General features: G+C 48.6%; 1 protein-coding gene across 1 annotated transcript in view; it reads right to left on the bottom strand.

Moving 5' to 3' along the window:
* Nucleotides 1-1,286: 1,286 nt before the first annotated feature.
* The window catches only part of LOC106592481 (sister chromatid cohesion protein PDS5 homolog A), an 85,212-nt gene continuing 68,729 nt past the window's right edge, over nucleotides 1,287-17,769 (bottom strand). Inside the window, exons 24-28 of the mRNA XM_082973928.1 lie at nucleotides 16,249-16,368; nucleotides 16,008-16,070; nucleotides 15,285-15,427; nucleotides 11,591-11,675; nucleotides 1,287-1,993 (exon numbers count right to left, since the gene is read on the bottom strand). Coding sequence (XP_082830054.1) covers nucleotides 1,760-1,993; nucleotides 11,591-11,675; nucleotides 15,285-15,427; nucleotides 16,008-16,070; nucleotides 16,249-16,368 — 645 coding nt within the window. The 3' untranslated portion in view covers nucleotides 1,287-1,759. The remainder of the gene's footprint in view (nucleotides 1,994-11,590; nucleotides 11,676-15,284; nucleotides 15,428-16,007; nucleotides 16,071-16,248; nucleotides 16,369-17,769) is intronic.

The following is a 17,769-nucleotide window of genomic DNA, read 5'->3' as shown; positions in this document are numbered from 1 at the left end:
CAGGTCTAGGATCTGTCTCTCCTCTTCCTCACCTCTGCAGGTCTAGGATCTGTCTCTCCTCTTCCTCACCTCTGCAGGTCTAGGATCTGTCTCCCCTCTTCCTCACCTCTGCAGGTCTAGGATCTGTCTCCCCTCTTCCTCACCTCTGCAGGTCTAGGATCTGTCTCCCCTCTTCCTCACCTCTGCAGGTCTAGGATCTGTCTCTCCTCTTCCTCACCTCTGCAGGTCTAGGATCTGTCTCCTCTTCCTCACCTCTGCAGGTCTAGGATCTGTCTCCCCTCTTCCTCACCTCTGCAGGTCTAGGATCTGTCTCCCCTCTTCCTCACCTCTGCAGGTCTAGGATCTGTCTCTCCTCTTCCTCACCTCTACAGGTCTAGGATCTGTCTCTCCTCTTCCTCACCTCTACAGGTCTAGGATCTGTCTCCCCTCTTCCTCACCTCTGCAGGTCTAGGATCTGTCTCCCCTCTTCCTCACCTCTGCAGGTCTAGGATCTGTCTCTCCTCTTCCTCACCTCTGCAGGTCTAGGATCTGTCTCCCCTCTTCCTCACCTCTGCAGGTCTAGGATCTGTCTCCCCTCTTCCTCACCTCTGCAGGTCTAGGATCTGTCTCCTCTTCCTCACCTCTGCAGGTCTAGGATCTGTCTCCCCTCTTCCTCACCTCTGCAGGTCTATGATCTGTCTCCCCTCTTCCTCACCTCTGCAGGTCTAGGATCTGTCTCCCCTCTTCCTCACCTCTGCAGGTCTAGGATCTGTCTCTCCTCTTCCTCACCTCTGCAGGTCTAGGATCTGTCTCTCCTCTTCCTCACCTCTGCAGGTCTAGGATCTGTCTCCCCTCTTCCTCACCTCTGCAGGTCTAGGATCTGTCTCTCCTCTTCCTCACCTCTGCAGGTCTAGGATCTGTCTCCCCTCTTCCTCACCTCTGCAGGTCTAGGATCTGTCTCCCCTCTTCCTCACCTCTGCAGGTCTAGGATCTGTCTCCCCTCTTCCTCACCTCTGCAGGTCTAGGATCTGTCTCCCCTCTTCCTCACCTCTGCAGGTCTAGGATCTGTCTCCCCTCTTCCTCACCTCTGCAGGTCTAGGATCTGTCTCTCCTCTTCCTCACCTCTGCAGGTCTAGGATCTGTCTCTCCTCTTCCTCACCTCTGCAGGTCTAGGATCTGTCTCCCCTCTTCCTCACCTCTGCAGGTCTAGGATCTGTCTCCCCTCTTCCTCACCTCTGCAGGTCTAGGATCTGTCTCCTCTTCCTCACCTCTGCAGGTCTAGGATCTGTCTCCTCTTCCTCACCTCTGCAGGTCTATGATCTGTCTCCCCTCTTCCTCACCTCTGCAGGTCTAGGATCTGTCTCCCCTCTTCCTCACCTCTGCAGGTCTAGGATCTGTCTCTCCTCTTCCTCACCTCTGCAGGTCTAGGATCTGTCTCTCCTCTTCCTCACCTCTGCAGGTCTAGGATCTGTCTCCGCTCTTCCTCACCTCTGCAGGTCTAGGATCTGTCTCTCCTCTTCCTCACCTCTGCAGGTCTAGGATCTGTCTCCCCTCTTCCTCACCTCTGCAGGTCTAGGATCTGTCTCCCCTCTTCCTCACCTCTGCAGGTCTAGGATCTGTCTCCCCTCTTCCTCACCTCTGCAGGTCTAGGATCTGTCTCCCCTCTTCCTCACCTCTGCAGGTCTAGGATCTGTCTCCCCTCTTCCTCACCTCTGCAGGTCTAGGATCTGTCTCTCCTCTTCCTCACCTCTGCAGGTCTAGGATCTGTCTCCCCTCTTCCTCACCTCTGCAGGTCTAGGATCTGTCTCTCCTCTTCAGCTTTAGGGATCTTGATGGAGTTTACCTCCCCCGAGGGGGCGGAGTCCTGGGCTGGTGCCGCCCTCTTCCTGCCTTTGGCTGCCCCTCCTTCCTTCTCATTGGCCAGAGGGGAGGGTGTGGCCTTGGGGGGGCGTCCGCGGCGAGGTTTGGGGATGGTTGACACGCCTGTGGTGAGGTCAGAGCTCACTGTGTCCTCCTGAGAGAGGGGGGAGGAGAGGGGGGAGGAGAGGGAGAGAGGAGAGGGGGGAGGAGAGGGGGGAGGAGAGGGGGGAGAATTAAAAATTACAAAATTAGAGAAGAAAAAAATTTGAGGTTCCACAGGGTTAAATTAACTAACATGAGGTTCCACAGGGTTAAATTAACTCTAACCTGATGAGGTTCCACAGGGTTAAATTAACTAACATGAGGTTCCACAGGGTTAAATTAATTCTAACCTGATGAGGTTCCACAGGGTTAAATTAACTCTTAACCTGATGAGGTTCCACAGGGTTAAATTAACTAACATGAGGTTCCACAGGGTTAAATTAACTCTTAACCTGATGAGGTTCCACAGGGTTAAATTAACTCTAACCTGATGAGGTTCGACAGGGTTAAATTAACTCTAACCTGATGAGGTTCCACAGGGTTAAATTAACTCTTAACCTGATGAGGTTCCACAGGGTTAAATTAACTTTAACCTGATGAGGTTCCACAGGGTTAAATTAACTCTTAACCTGATGAGGTTCCACAGGGTTAAATTAACTAACATGAGGTTCCACAGGGTTAAATTAACTCTAACCTGATGAGGTTCCACAGGGTTAAATTAACTCTAACCTGATGAGGTTCCACAGGGTTAAATTAACTCTTAACCTGATGAGGTTCCACAGGGTTAAATTAACTTTAACCTGATGAGGTTCCACAGGGTTAAATTAACTCTTAACCTGATGAGGTTCCACAGGGTTAAATTAACTCTAACCTGATGAGGTTCGACAGGGTTAAATTAACTCTAACCTGATGAGGTTCCACAGGGTTAAATTAACTCTAACCTGATGAGGTTCCACAGGGTTAAATTAACTCTAACCTGATGAGGTTCCACAGGGTTAAATTAACTAACATGAGGTTCCACAGGGTTAAATTAATTCTAACCTGATGAGGTTCCACAGGGTTAAATTAACTCTTAACCTGATGAGGTTCCACAGGGTTAAATTAACTAACATGAGGTTCCACAGGGTTAAATTAACTCTTAACCTGATGAGGTTCCACAGGGTTAAATTAACTCTAACCTGATGAGGTTCGACAGGGTTAAATTAACTCTAACCTGATGAGGTTCCACAGGGTTAAATTAACTCTAACCTGATGAGGTTCCACAGGGTTAAATTAACTCTAACCTGATGAGGTTCCACAGGGTTAAATTAACTAACATGAGGTTCCACAGGGTTAAATTAACTCTAACCTGATGAGGTTCCACAGGGTTAAATTAACTCTAACCTGATGAGGTTCCACAGGGTGAAATTAACTCTTAACCTGATGAGGTTCCACAGGGTTAAATTAACTCTTAACCTGATGAGGTTCCACAGGGTTAAATTAACTTTAACCTGATGAGGTTCCACAGGGTTAAATTAACTTTAACCTGATGAGGTTCCACAGGGTTAAATTAACTCTTAACCTGATGAGGTTCCACAGGGTTAAATTAACTAACATGAGGTTCCACAGGGTTAAATTAACTCTAACCTGATGAGGTTCCACAGGGTTAAATTAACTCTAACCTGATGAGGTTCCACAGGGTTAAATTAACTCTTAACCTGATGAGGTTCCACAGGGTTAAATTAACTTTAACCTGATGAGGTTCCACAGGGTTAAATTAACTCTTAACCTGATGAGGTTCCACAGGGTTAAATTAACTCTAACCTGATGAGGTTCGACAGGGTTAAATTAACTCTAACCTGATGAGGTTCCACAGGGTTAAATTAACTCTAACCTGATGAGGTTCCACAGGGTTAAATTAACTCTTAACCTGATGAGGTTCCACAGGGTTAAATTAACTCTAACCTGATGAGGTTCCACAGGGTTAAATTAACTAACATGAGGTTCCACAGGGTTAAATTAATTCTAACCTGATGAGGTTCCACAGGGTTAAATTAACTCTTAACCTGATGAGGTTCCACAGGGTTAAATTAACTAACATGAGGTTCCACAGGGTTAAATTAACTCTTAACCTGATGAGGTTCCACAGGGTTAAATTAACTCTAACCTGATGAGGTTCCACAGGGTTAAATTAACTCTAACCTGATGAGGTTCCACAGGGTTAAATTAACTCTAACCTGATGAGGTTCCACAGGGTTAAATTAACTAACATGAGGTTCCACAGGGTTAAATTAACTCTAACCTGATGAGGTTCCACAGGGTTAAATTAACTCTAACCTGATGAGGTTCCACAGGGTGAAATTAACTCTTAACCTGATGAGGTTCCACAGGGTTAAATTAACTAACATGAGGTTCCACAGGGTTAAATTAACTCTAACCTGATGAGGTTCCACAGGGTTAAATTAACTCTTAACCTGATGAGGTTCCACAGGGTTAAATTAACTTTAACCTGATGAGGTTCCACAGGGTTAAATTAACTCTTAACCTGATGAGGTTCCACAGGGTTAAATTAACTCTAACCTGATGAGGTTCCACAGGGTTAAATGAACTAACATGAGGTTCCACAGGGTTAAATTAACTAACATGAGGTTCCACAGGGTTAAATTAACTCTAACCTGATGAGGTTCCACAGGGTTAAATTAACTCTTAACCTGATGAGGTTCCACAGGGTTAAATTAACTAACATGAGGTTCCACAGGGTTAAATTAACTCTAACCTGATGAGGTTCCACAGGGTTAAATTAACTCTAACCTGATGAGGTTCCACAGGGTTAAATTAACTCTAACCTGATGAGGTTCCACAGGGTTAAATTAACTCTAACCTGATGAGGTTCCACAGGGTTAAATTAACTCTTAACCTGATGAGGTTCCACAGGGTTAAATTAACTAACATGAGGTTCCACAGGGTTAAATTAACTCTAACCTGATGAGGTTCCACAGGGTTAAATTAACTCTTAACCTGATGAGGTTCCACAGGGTTAAATTAACTAACATGAGGTTCCACAGGGTTAAATTAACTCTAACCTGATGAGGTTCCACAGGGTTAAATTAACTCTAACCTGATGAGGTTCCACAGGGTGAAATTAACTCTTAACCTGATGAGGTTCCACAGGGTTAAATTAACTAACATGAGGTTCCACAGGGTTAAATTAACTCTAACCTGATGAGGTTCCACAGGGTTAAATTAACTCTTAACCTGATGAGGTTCCACAGGGTTAAATTAACTTTAACCTGATGAGGTTCCACAGGGTTAAATTAACTCTTAACCTGATGAGGTTCCACAGGGTTAAATTAACTCTAACCTGATGAGGTTCCACAGGGTTAAATGAACTAACATGAGGTTCCACAGGGTTAAATTAACTCTAACCTGATGAGGTTCCACAGGGTTAAATTAACTCTTAACCTGATGAGGTTCCACAGGGTTAAATTAACTCTTAACCTGATGAGGTTCCACAGGGTTAAATTAACTAACATGAGGTTCCACAGGGTTAAATTAACTCTAACCTGATGAGGTTCCACAGGGTTAAATTAACTCTAACCTGATGAGGTTCCACAGGGTTAAATTAACTCTAACCTGATGAGGTTCCACAGGGTTAAATTAACTCTAACCTGATGAGGTTCCACAGGGTTAAATTAACTCTTAACCTGATGAGGTTCGACAGGGTTAAATTAACTCTAACCTGATGAGGTTCCACAGGGTTAAATTAACTAACATGAGGTTCCACAGGGTTAAATTAACTCTAACCTGATGAGGTTCCACAGGGTTAAATTAACTCTAACCTGATGAGGTTCCACAGGGTGAAATTAACTCTTAACCTGATGAGGTTCCACAGGGTTAAATTAACTAACATGAGGTTCCACAGGGTTAAATTAACTCTAACCTGATGAGGTTCCACAGGGTTAAATTAACTCTTAACCTGATGAGGTTCCACAGGGTTAAATTAACTTTAACCTGATGAGGTTCCACAGGGTTAAATTAACTCTTAACCTGATGAGGTTCCACAGGGTTAAATTAACTCTAACCTGATGAGGTTCGACAGGGTTAAATGAACTAACATGAGGTTCCACAGGGTTAAATTAACTCTAACCTGATGAGGTTCCACAGGGTTAAATTAACTCTTAACCTGATGAGGTTCCACAGGGTTAAATTAACTCTAACCTGATGAGGTTCGACAGGGTTAAATGAACTAACATGAGGTTCCACAGGGTTAAATTAACTAACATGAGGTTCCACAGGGTTAAATTAACTCTAACCTGATGAGGTTCTACAGGGTTAAATTAACTAACATGAGGTTCCACAGGGTTAAATTAATTCTAACCTGATGAGGTTCCACAGGGTTAAATTAACTCTAACCTGATGAGGTTCCACAGGGTTAAATTAACTCTTAACCTGATGAGGTTCCACAGGGTTAAATTAACTAACATGAGGTTCCACAGGGTTAAATTAACTCTAACCTGATGAGGTTCCACAGGGTTAAATTAACTCTAACCTGATGAGGTTCCACAGGGTTAAATTAACTAATATGAGGTTCCACAGGGTTAAATTAACTAACATGAGGTTCCACAGGGTTAAATTAACTAACATGAGGTTCCACAGGGTTAAATTAACTCTAACCTGATGAGGTTCCACAGGGTTAAATGAACTCTAACCTGATGAGGTTCCACAGGGTTAAATTAACTAACATGAGGTTCCACAAGGTTAAATTAACTAACATGAGGTTCCACAAGGTTAAATTAACTCTTAACATGATGAGCAAACCAACACAATAACATTGGGCTCAAATGTGTCCAAAATCAAAAGGTCGGCTTTAACTGGGCTCTTTCCTTCTCAATCTTTCCTCGATTCCTCTCTCCGCCTCCTTCTCAGGTCAGAGGGGTCAGTTTAGGAGATGAGGGGCCAGTTTAGGAGATGAGGGGTCCGTTTAGGAGATGAGGGGTCAGTTTAGGAGACGAGGGGCCAGTTTAGGAGACAAGGGGTCAGTTTAGGAGACGAGGGGTCAGTTTAGGAGACGAGGGGCCAGCTTAGGAGACGAGGGCCAATTTAGGAGACGAGGGGCCAGTTTAGGAGACGAGGGGCCAGTTTAGGAGACGAGGGGTCAGTTTAGGAGGTGAGGGGTCAGTTTAGGAGGTGAGGGGCCAGTTTAGGAGGTGAGGGGTCAGTTTAGGAGATGAGGGGCCAGTTTAGGAGGTGAGGGGCCAGTTTAGGAGATGAGGGGCCAGTTTAGGAGATGAGGGGCCAGTTTAGGAGGTGAGGGGCCAGATTAAGGAGGTGAGGGGCCAGGTTAGGAGACGAGGGGCCAGTTTAGGAGGTGAGGGGCCAGTTTAGGAGATGAGGGGCCAGTTTAGGAGATGAGGGGTCAGTTTAGGAGATGAGGGGTCAGTTTAGGAGATGAGGGGTCAGTTTAGGAGGTGAGGGGCCAATTTAGGAGGTGAGGGGCCAGTTTAGGAGGTGAGGGGCCAGATTAAGGAGGTGAGGGGCCAGTTTAGGAGAAGAGGGGCCAGTTTAGGAGAAGAGGGGCCAGTTTAGGAGATGAGGGGCCAGTTTAGGAGGTGAGGGGCCAGTTTAGGAGGTGAGGGGTCAGTTTAGGAGGTGAGGGGTCAGTTTAGGAGGTGAGGGGTCCGTTTAGGAGGTGAGGGGTCCATTTAGGAGGTGAGGGGCCAGTTTAGGAGATGAGGGGTCAGTTTAGGAGATGAGGGGCCAGTTTAGGAGATGAGGGGCCAGTTTAGGAGATGAGGGGTCCATTTAGGAGGTGAGGGGCAAGTTTAGGAGATGAGGGGTCAGTTTAGGAGATGAGGAGTCAGTTTAGGAGATGAGGGGCCAGTTTAGGTCAGTTTAGGAGATGAGGGGTCAGTTTAGGAGATGAGGGGTCCGTTTAGGAGATGAGGGGCCAGTTTAGGAGATGAGGGTCCGTTTAGGAGGTGAGGGGTCAGTTTAGGTCAGTTTAGGAGGTGAGGGGCCAGTTTAGGAGGTGAGGGGCCAGTTTAGGAGGTGAGGGGCCAGTTTAGGTCAGTTTAGGAGGTGAGGGGCCAGTTTAGGAGGTGAGGGGCCAGTTTAGGTCAGTTTAGGAGGTGAGGGGCCAGTTTAGGAGGTGAGGGGTCAGTTTAGGAGGTGAGGGGCCAGTTTAGGAGGTGAGGGGTCAGTTTAGGTCAGTTTAGGAGGTGAGGGGCCAGTTTAGGAGGTGAGGGATCAGTTTAGGAGGTGAGGGGCCAGTTTAGGAGGTGAGGGGTCAGTTTAGGAGATGAGGGGCCAGTTTAGGAGATGAGGGGTCAGTTTAGGAGGTGAGGGGCCAGTTTAGGAGGTGAGGGGCCAGTTTAGGAGATGAGGGGCCAGTTTAGGAGGTGAGGGGTCAGTTTAGGAGACGAGGGGCCAGCTTAGGAGACGAGGGGCCAGCTTAGGAGACGAGGGGCCAGTTTAGGAGGTGAGGGGTCAGTTTAGGAGACGAGGGGCCAGCTTAGGAGACGAGGGGCCAGCTTAGGAGACGAGGGGCCAGTTTAGGAGACGAGGGGCCAGTTTAGGAGACGAGGGGTCAGTTTAGGAGACGAGGGGTCAGTTTAGGAGACGAGGGGTCCGTTTAGGAGACGAGGGGTCCATTTAGGAGATGAGGAGTCAGTTTAGGAGATGAGGGGCCAGTTTAGGTCAGTTTAGGAGATGAGGGGTCCGTTTAGGAGACGAGGGGTCCGTTTAGGAGACGAGGGGCCAGTTTAGGAGACGAGGGGTCAGTTTAGGAGATGAGGGGTCAGTTTAGGAGATGAGGGGTCAGTTTAGGAGATGAGGGGCCAGTTTAGGAGATGAGTGGCCAGCTTAAGAGACGAGGGGCCAGCTTAAGAGACGAGGGGCCAGTTTAGGAGACGAGGGGCCAGTTTAGGAGACGAGGGGCCAGTTTAGGAGACGAGGGGTCAGTTTAGGAGATGAGGGGTCAGTTTAGGAGATGAGGGGTCAGTTTAGGAGATGAGGGGTCAGTTTAGGAGATGAGGAGCCAGTTTAGGAGATGAGGGGCCAGTTTAGGAGGTGAGGGGCCAGTTTAGGAGGCGAGGGGCCAGTTTAGGAGGTGAGGGGCCAGTTTAGGAGATGAGGGGTCAGTTTAGGAGATGAGGAGTCAGTTTAGGAGATGAGGGGCCAGTTTAGGAGATGAGGGGCCAGTTTAGGAGATGAGGGGCCAGTTTAGGAGATGAGGGGCCAGTTTAGGAGATGAGGGGCCAGTTTAGGAGGTGAGGGGCCAGTTTAGGAGATGAGGGGTCCATTTAGGAGATGAGGAGTCAGTTTAGGAGATGAGGGGCCAGTTTAGGTCAGTTTAGGAGATGAGGGGTCAGTTTAGGAGATGAGGGGTCCGTTTAGGAGGTGAGGGGCCAGTTTAGGAGATGAGGAGTCAGTTTAGGAGATGAGGAGTCAGTTTAGGAGATGAGGGGCCGGTTTAGGTCAGTTTAGGAGATGAGGGGCCAGTTTAGGAGATGAGGGGCCAGTTTAGGAGATGAGGGGCCAGTTTAGGAGATGAGGAGTCAGTTTAGGAGATGAGGGGCCAGTTTAGGTCAGTTTAGGAGATGAGGGGTCAGTTTAGGAGATGAGGGGTCCGTTTAGGAGGTGAGGGGCCAGTTTAGGAGATGAGGAGTCAGTTTAGGAGATGAGGAGTCAGTTTAGGAGATGAGGGGCCGGTTTAGGTCAGTTTAGGAGATGAGGGGCCAGTTTAGGAGATGAGGGGTCCGTTTAGGAGATGAGGGGCCAGTTTAGGAGATGAGGGGTCAGTTTAGGAGATGAGGGGTCCGTTTAGGAGGTGAGGGGCCAGTTTAGGAGATGAGGAGTCAGTTTAGGAGATGAGGAGTCAGTTTAGGAGATGAGGGGCCGGTTTAGGTCAGTTTAGGAGATGAGGGGCCAGTTTAGGAGATGAGGAGTCAGTTTAGGAGATGAGGAGTCAGTTTAGGAGATGAGGGGCCAGTTTAGGTCAGTTTAGGAGGTGAGGGGCCAGTTTAGGAGGTGAGGGGCCAGTTTAGGAGGTGAGGGGCCAGTTTAGGAGATGAGGGGTCAGTTTAGGAGATGAGGGGTCAGTTTAGGAGATGAGGGGCCAATTTAGGAGGTGAGGGGTCAGTTTAGGAGGTGAGGGGCCAGTTTAGGAGGTGAGGGGCCAGTTTAGGAGATGAGGGGCCAGTTTAGGAGATGAGGGGTCCGGTAGAGCATGGTGTTTGCAACGCCAGGGTTGTGGGTTCGATTCCCACGGGGGGCCAAGTACGAAGAAGAAAAAAAATTGTATGAAATGAAATGTATGCATTCACTACTGTAAGTCGCGCTGGATAAGAGCGTCTGCTAAATGACTAAAATGTAAAAATGTAAAATGTAAATGTAAATGTAAAATGTTTAGGAGATGAGGGGTCCGTTTAGGAGGTGAGGAGTCAGTTTAGGAGATGAGGAGTCAGTTTAGGAGATGAGGGGCCAGTTTAGGTCAGTTTAGGAGATGAGGGGCCAGTTTAGGAGATGAGGGGTCAGTTTAGGAGATGAGGGGTCAGTTTAGGAGATGAGGGGTCAGTTTAGGTCAGTTTAGGAGGTGAGGGGCCAGTTTAGGAGATGAGGGGCCAGTTTAGGAGATGAGGGGCCAGTTTAGGAGGTGAGGGGCCAGTTTAGGAGACGAGGGGCCAGTTTAGGAGACGAGGGGCCAGTTTAGGAGACGAGGGGCCAGTTTAGGAGACGAGGGGTCAGTTTAGGAGGCGAGGGGTCAGTTTAGGAGGCGAGGGGTCAGTTTAGGAGGCGAGGGGCCAGTTTAGGAGGCGAGGGGCCAGTTTAGGAGGCGAGGGGCCAGTTTAGGAGATGAGGGGGCAGTTTAGGAGATGAGGGGTCCATTTAGGAGGTGAGGGGCCAGTTTAGGAGATGAGGGGCCAGTTTAGGAGGTGAGGGGCCAGTTTAGGAGATGAGGGGCCAGTTTAGGAGATGAGGGGCCAGTTTAGGAGATGAGGGGCCAGTTTAGGAGATGAGGGGTCCATTTAGGAGGTGAGGGGCCAGTTTAGGAGATGAGGAGTCAGTTTAGGTCAGTTTAGGAGATGAGGGGTCAGTTTAGGTCAGTTTAGGAGATGAGGGGTCAGTTTAGGAGATGAGGGGTCAGTTTAGGAGATGAGGGGCCAGTTTAGGTGAGGGGCCAGTTTAGGTGAGGGGCCAGTTTAGGAGATGAGGGGTCAGTTTAGGTCAGTTTAGGAGATGAGGGGTCAGTTTAGGAGATGAGGGGTCAGTTTAGGAGATGAGGAGTCAGTTTAGGAGATGAGGAGTCAGTTTAGGAGATGAGGGGTCAGTTTAGGAGATGAGGGGCCAGTTTAGGAGATGAGGGGTCAGTTTAGGAGATGAGGAGTCAGTTTAGGTCAGTTTAGGAGATGAGGGGTCAGTTTAGGTCAGTTTAGGAGATGAGGGGCCAGTTTAGGAGATGAGGGGTCAGTTTAGGAGATGAGGGGTCAGTTTAGGAGATGAGGGGTCCATTTAGGAGATGAGGGGCCAGTTTAGGAGATGAGGGCTCAGTTTAGGAGATGAGGGGCCAGTTTAGGAGATGAGGGGCCAGTTTAGGAGGTGAGGGGTCAGTTTAGGAGATGAGGGGTCAGTTTAGGAGATGAGGGGCCAGTTTAGGAGGTGAGGGGCCAGTTTAGGAGGTGAGGAGGAATCAAAGATGGGGTCTCTCTCTCTCTCTCTCTCTCTCTCTCACCTTCTTCCCATCGTCCGTCTTGGTGATAACAGGGTTCTCTTCATTCTCTCTCGCTCCGCCCACTGACGACTCCGTCACAACATCCCTGCAGGACAGGAAGCGGTTAACGTCAACAGGAAGTGTGAGTTTAGGCGTGTGTCTATATTAAAGGTGTGTGTTTAGGTGTAAAAATGTTTTATTATAGTGTCATGCTTCTTCTATGAGGCCCAGCCCACAGGAGGAGGCCCAGCCCCCAGGAGGAGGCCCAGCCCACAGGAGGAGGCCCAGCCCACAGGAGGAGGCCCCGCCCCCAGGAGGAGGCCCAGCCCACAGGAGGAGGCCCCGCCCCCAGGAGGAGGCCCAGCCCACAGGAGGAGGCCCAGCCCACAGGAGGAGGCCCCGCCCACAGGAGGAGGCCCCGCCCACAGGAGGAGGCCCAGCCTCCATCTAAAGTACAGTATAACAAACAGAGCTACTCTTGCACCTGTCACGCTGTCACAGTACACAGCCTCTCCTCTTCATCTCTCCTAAATCAGCCTCTCCTCTTCATCTCTCCTAAATCAGACAGTACACAGCCTCTCCTCTTCATCTCTCCTAAATCAGCCTCTCCTCTTCATCTCTCCTAAATCAGCCTCTCCTCTTCATCTCTCCTAAATCAGACAGTACACGGCCTCTCCTCTTCATCTCTCCTAAATCAGCCTCTCCTCTTCATCTCTCCTAAATCAGCCAGTACACGGCCTCTCCTCTTCATCTCTCCTAAATCAGACAGTACACGGCCTCTCCTCTTCATCTCTCCTAAATCAGCCTCTCCTCTTCATCTCTCCTAAATCAGACAGTACACGGCCTCTCCTCTTCATCGATGGCATTAAACCTACCCACTTCAGTATCCCGGTGTGTCTCTGCGTTAAGGTGGGTGCCTCTGTGTTAAGGTGTCTCTGTGTAAACTTCTCTAGGGTAGGGGGGGCAGTATTTTCACGGCCGGATGAAAAACGTACCCAAATTAAACGGCCTACTACTCGGGCCCAGGAACTAAGATATGCATATTATTAGTAGATTTGGATAGAAAACACTCTGAAGTTTCTAAAACTGTTTGAATGATGTCTGTGAGTATAACAGAACTCATAATGGCAGTCAAAAACCTGAGAAAAATCTAACCAGGAAGTGAGAATTCTGGTGCTTGTAGTCCTTTCAAGTCATTGCCTATCGAACACACAGTGACTTAGGGTTGATTTTGCACTTCCTAAGGCTTCCACTAGATGTCAACAGTCTTTACAAAGTTGTTTGATGCGTCTATGATGAACAGAGAGCGAACAGTGGAAGTTGGAAGTTGTTGACTCAGGAAAGCAAATGAGTTCATTGGCGCGCGTTCACGTGAGAGTTAGCTGTGTTCCAAAACGTTTTTCAAGACATTGGAATCGTCCGGTTGGAATATTATTGAAGTTCTAAGTTAAAAAAGGCCCTAAATACTGATGCTATACAACGTTTGACATGTTTGAACGAACGTAAATATAACTTTTTTTGGGACTTTTCGTCGTGACATTTTCCGCGCGCTTCCTACACTTGGGAGTAGCTTACTGAACGCGGAAACAAAAAGGAGGTATTTGGACATAAATTATGGATTTTATCGAACAAAACAAACATTTATTGTGGACCTGGGATTCCTGGAAGTGCCTTCTGATGAAGATCATCAAAAGGTAAGTGAATATTTCTAATGCTATTTATGGTTTTATTTGACTCCAAAATGGCGGGTATCTGTATTGCCTGGTGTATGTTTCTGAGCGCAGTACTCAGATTATTGCAAAGTGTGCTTTCCCAGTAAAGCTTTATTGAAATCTGTCACAGCGGTTGCATTAAGGAGATGTTCATCTATAATTCTTTGAATAACAGTTTAATATTTTATCAACGTTTATGACGAGTATTTTTGTAAATTGTTGTACTGATTCACCGGCAGTATTGGAGGCAAAATATTTTCTGAACATCACGCGCCAGTGTAAAAATGGGGTTTATGGATATAAATATTAACTTTATCGAACAAAAAATGCATGTATTGTATAACATAATGTCCTAGGAGTGTCATCTGATGAAGATCGTCAAAGGTTAGTGCTGCATTTAGCTGTGGTTTGGGTTTATGTGACGCCTGTCCTTGCTAGGAAAATGGCTGTGTGGTTTTTCTTGTGTTGGAACTCTCCTAACATAATCTAACTTTATGCTTTCGCCGTAAAGCCTTTTTGAAATCGGACAACGTGGTTACATTAAGGAGATGTGTACCTTTAAAATGGTGTAAAATAGTCGTATGTTTGAGAACTTTGAATTATGACATTTTGTGGTTTTGAATTTGGCGCTCTGATTTTTCACTGGCTGTTGAATAGTGACGGTAGCGTCCCACCGAGACGAGAGGTTCAGGTGTCTCTGTGTGTGTGTGTGTGTGTGTGTGTGTGTGTGTGTGTGTGTGTGTGTGTGTCTCTGTGCGCGTTCAGGTGTCTCTGTGCGCGTTCAGGTGTCTCTGTGCGCGTTCAGGTGTCTCTGTGCGCGTTCAGGTGTCTCTGTGCGCGTTCAGGTGTCTCTGTGCGCGTTCAGGTCTCTCTGTGCGCGTTCAGGTCTCTCTGTGCGCGTTCAGGTCTCTCTGTGCGCGTTCAGGTGTCTCTCTGTGCGCGTTCAGGTGTCTCTCTGTGCGCGTTCAGGTGTCTCTCTGTGCGCGTTCAGGTGTCTCTCTGTGCGCGTTCAGGTGTCTCTCTGTGCGCGTTCAGGTGTCTCTCTGTGCGCGTTCAGGTGTCTCTCTGTGCGTTCAGGTCTCTCTGTGCGTTCAGGTGTCTCTCTGTGCGTTCAGGTGTCTCTCTGTGCGTTCAGGTGTCTCTCTGTGCGTTCAGGTGTCTCTCTGTGCGTTCAGGTGTCTCTCTGTGCGTTCAGGTGTCTCTCTGTGCGTTCAGGTGTCTCTCTCTGCGTCCAGGTGTCTCTCTGCGTCCAGGTGTCTCTCTGCGTCCAGGTGTCTGTGCGTTCAGGTGTGTCTCTCTGTGTTCAGGTGTCTCTGTGTGTTCAGGTGTCTGTGTGTGTTCAGGTGTCTCTGTGTGTTCAGGTGTCTCTGTGTGTTCAGGTGTCTCTGTGTGTTCAGGTGTCTCTGTGTTCAGGTGTCTCTGTGTTCAGGTGTCTCTGTGTGTTCAGGTGTCTCTGTGTTCAGGTGTCTCTCTGTGCGTTCAGGTGTCTCTCTGTGCGTTCAGGTGTCTCTCTGTGCGTTCAGGTGTCTCTCTGTGCGTTCAGGTGTCTCTCTGTGCGTTCAGGTGTCTCTCTGTGCGTTCAGGTGTCTCTCTGTGCGTTCAGGTGTCTCTCTGTGTGTTCAGGTGTCTCTGTGCGTTCAGGTGTCTGTGCGTTCAGGTGTGTCTCTCTGTGTTCAGGTGTCTCTGTGTGTTCAGGTGTCTCTCTGTGCGTTCAGGTGTCTCTGTGCGTTCAGGTGTGTCTCTCTGTGCGTTCAGGTGTGTCTCTCTGTGCGTTCAGGTGTGTCTCTCTGTGTGTTCAGGTGTCTGTGTGTGTTCAGGTGTCTCTGTGTTCAGGTGTCTCTGTGTTCAGGTGTCTCTGTGTTCAGGTGTCTCTGTGTCCAGGTGTCTGTGTGTTCAGGTCTCTGTGTGTTCAGGTGTGTCTGTGTGTCCAGGTGTCTGTGTGTCCAGGTGTCTGTGTGTTCAGGTGTCTGTGTGTTCAGGTGTCTGTGTGTTCAGGTGTGTACCTGGTCTTGGTAACAGGAGAGTTGGGCTGTGAGTTGGTACTGGTGTTGCTGGTGGTGTCTGAACCGATGGTCTTGTTGTAGACCCTCCTACCTGGAACCGTCAGAGCCTTATTCACCGTAGACAGGACAGGAGATGGCTTTGGCTGGGGGGAGAGGAGGGGGGAGAGGGGGGAGAGGAGGGGAGAGGAGGGGGGAGAGGAGGGGAGAGGGGGCAGAGAGACAGCGAGAGAGGGACAGAGAGACAGAGAAAGACAGAGAGAGAGACAGAGAAAGACAGAGAGAGAGAGACAGAGGGAGAGAGAGAGAGAGAGAGAGACAGAGGGAGAGAGAGAGAGAGAGAGAGACAGAGGGAGAGAGAGAGAGAGAGAGAGAGACAGAGGGAGAGAGAGAGAGAGAGAGAGACAGAGGGAGAGAGAGAGAGAGACAGAGGGAGAGAGAGAGACAGAGGGAGAGAGGAGGGGAGAGGAGGGGGGAGGAGGGAGAGGAGGGGGGGGGGAGAGGAGAGAGAGGAGAGGGGAGAGGAGGAGGGAGACAGAGAGAGGGATGAAGGATGTGAGAATACGTTACAGAGAAGTGAGCAGAACATAGAAAAGCAGCAGTGTATTAAAGGTATAATGTAGATATATATAATCTAGATATATATAATCTAGATATATATAATCTAGATATATATAATGTAGATATTATAAAGGTAGATGAACCGGGTACAGGTGTGCTCCTCACCTTTCCTGTGAGCAGAACCGTTCTGGCCTCGGAGGATAAATACTCCTTATCGTTCAGGAAGTCCTGGAGGGAGACGACTGATTAACGCAAACTGCTGCATGACACCTTGTGTGTGTATAGTGTGTGTGTGTGTGTGTGTGTGTGTGTGTGTGTGTGTGTGTGTGTGTATAATGTGTGTGTGTGTGTGTGTGTGTGTGTGTGTGTGTGTATAATGTGTGTGTGTGTGTGTGTGTGTATATACCTGGTCAGGTGTGGTGTAGAACTTGGTCGGCAGGATGGGGTCTTTAGGAGATTCCAGGTGACAGGCTGTCGACTTGTTGACGATCACGAACAACGCCACGTCACACACGATGTACAGCTTCTGTAACCACGACAACACGTCACCAAGGAGACGACCTGTTAACGTACCGGCTGAACGGACCTTTAGACGGTTAACGTACCGGCTGAACGGACCTTTAGACGGTTAACGTACCGGCTGAACGGACCTTTAGACGGTTAACGTACCGGCTGAACGGACCTTTAGACGGTTAACGTACCGGCTGAACGGACCTTTAGACGGTTAACGTACCGGCTGAACGGACCTTTAGACGGTTAACGTACCGGCTGAACGGACCTTTAGACGGTTAACGTACCGGCTGAACGGACCTTTAGACGGTTAACGTACCGGCTGAACGGACCTTTAGACGGTTAACGTACCGGCTGAACGGACCTTTAGACGGTTAACGTACCGGCTGAACGGACCTTTAGACGGTTAACGTACCGGCTGAACGGACCTTTAGACGGTTAACGTACCGGCTGAACGGACCTTTAGACGGTTAACGTACCGGCTGAACGGACCTTTAGACGGTTAACGTACCGGCTGAACGGACCTTTAGACGGTTAACGTACCGGCTGAACGGACCTTTAGACGGTTAACGTACCGGCTGAACGGACCTTTAGACGGTTAACGTACCGGCTGAACGGACCTTTAGACGGTTAACGTACCGGCTGAACGGACCTTTAGATGGTTAACGTACCGGCTGAACGGACCTTTAGATGGTTAACGTACCGGCTGAACGGACCTTTAGACGGTTAACGTACCGGCTGAACGGACCTTTAGACGGTTAACGTACCGGCTGAACGGACCTTTAGACGGTTAACGTACCGGCTGAACGGACCTTTAGATGGTTAACGTACCGGCTGAACGGACCTTTAGACGGTTAACGTACCGGCTGAACGGACCTTTAGATGGTTAACGTACCGGCTGAACGGACCTTTAGATGGTTAACGTACCGGCTGAACGGACCTTTAGATGGTTAACGTACCGGCTGAACGGACCTTTAGACGGTTAACGTACCGGCTGAACGGACCTTTAGACGGTTAACGTACCGGCTGAACGGACCTTTAGACGGTTAACGTACCGGCTGAACGGACCTTTAGATGGTTAACGTACCGGCTGAACGGACCTTTAGATGGTTAACGTACCGGCTGAACGGACCTTTAGACGGTTAACGTACCGGCTGAACGGACCTTTAGACGGTTAACGTACCGGCTGAACGGACCTTTAGACGGTTTAGGGTTTAGGGTCGTCAGGACACTGGGACAGTGTGTGTGTGTGTGTGTGTACCTCATTAGGACAGTGTGTGTGTGTGTGTGTGTACCTCATTAGGACAGTGTGTGTGTGTGTGTGTGTACCTCGTTAGGACAGTGTGTGTGTACCTCATTAGGACAGTGTGTGTGTGTGTGTGTGTGTACCTCGTTAGGACAGTGTGTGTGTGTGTGT

The sequence above is a fragment of the Salmo salar genome, chromosome 04 (genome assembly GCF_965601325.2).
Source record: "Salmo salar chromosome 04, fSalSal1, whole genome shotgun sequence".
Classification (NCBI taxonomy): domain Eukaryota; kingdom Metazoa; phylum Chordata; class Actinopteri; order Salmoniformes; family Salmonidae; genus Salmo; species Salmo salar.
Note: the sequence above shows the minus strand (reverse complement) of the source record. Positions and strands in the feature narration are given on the sequence as shown.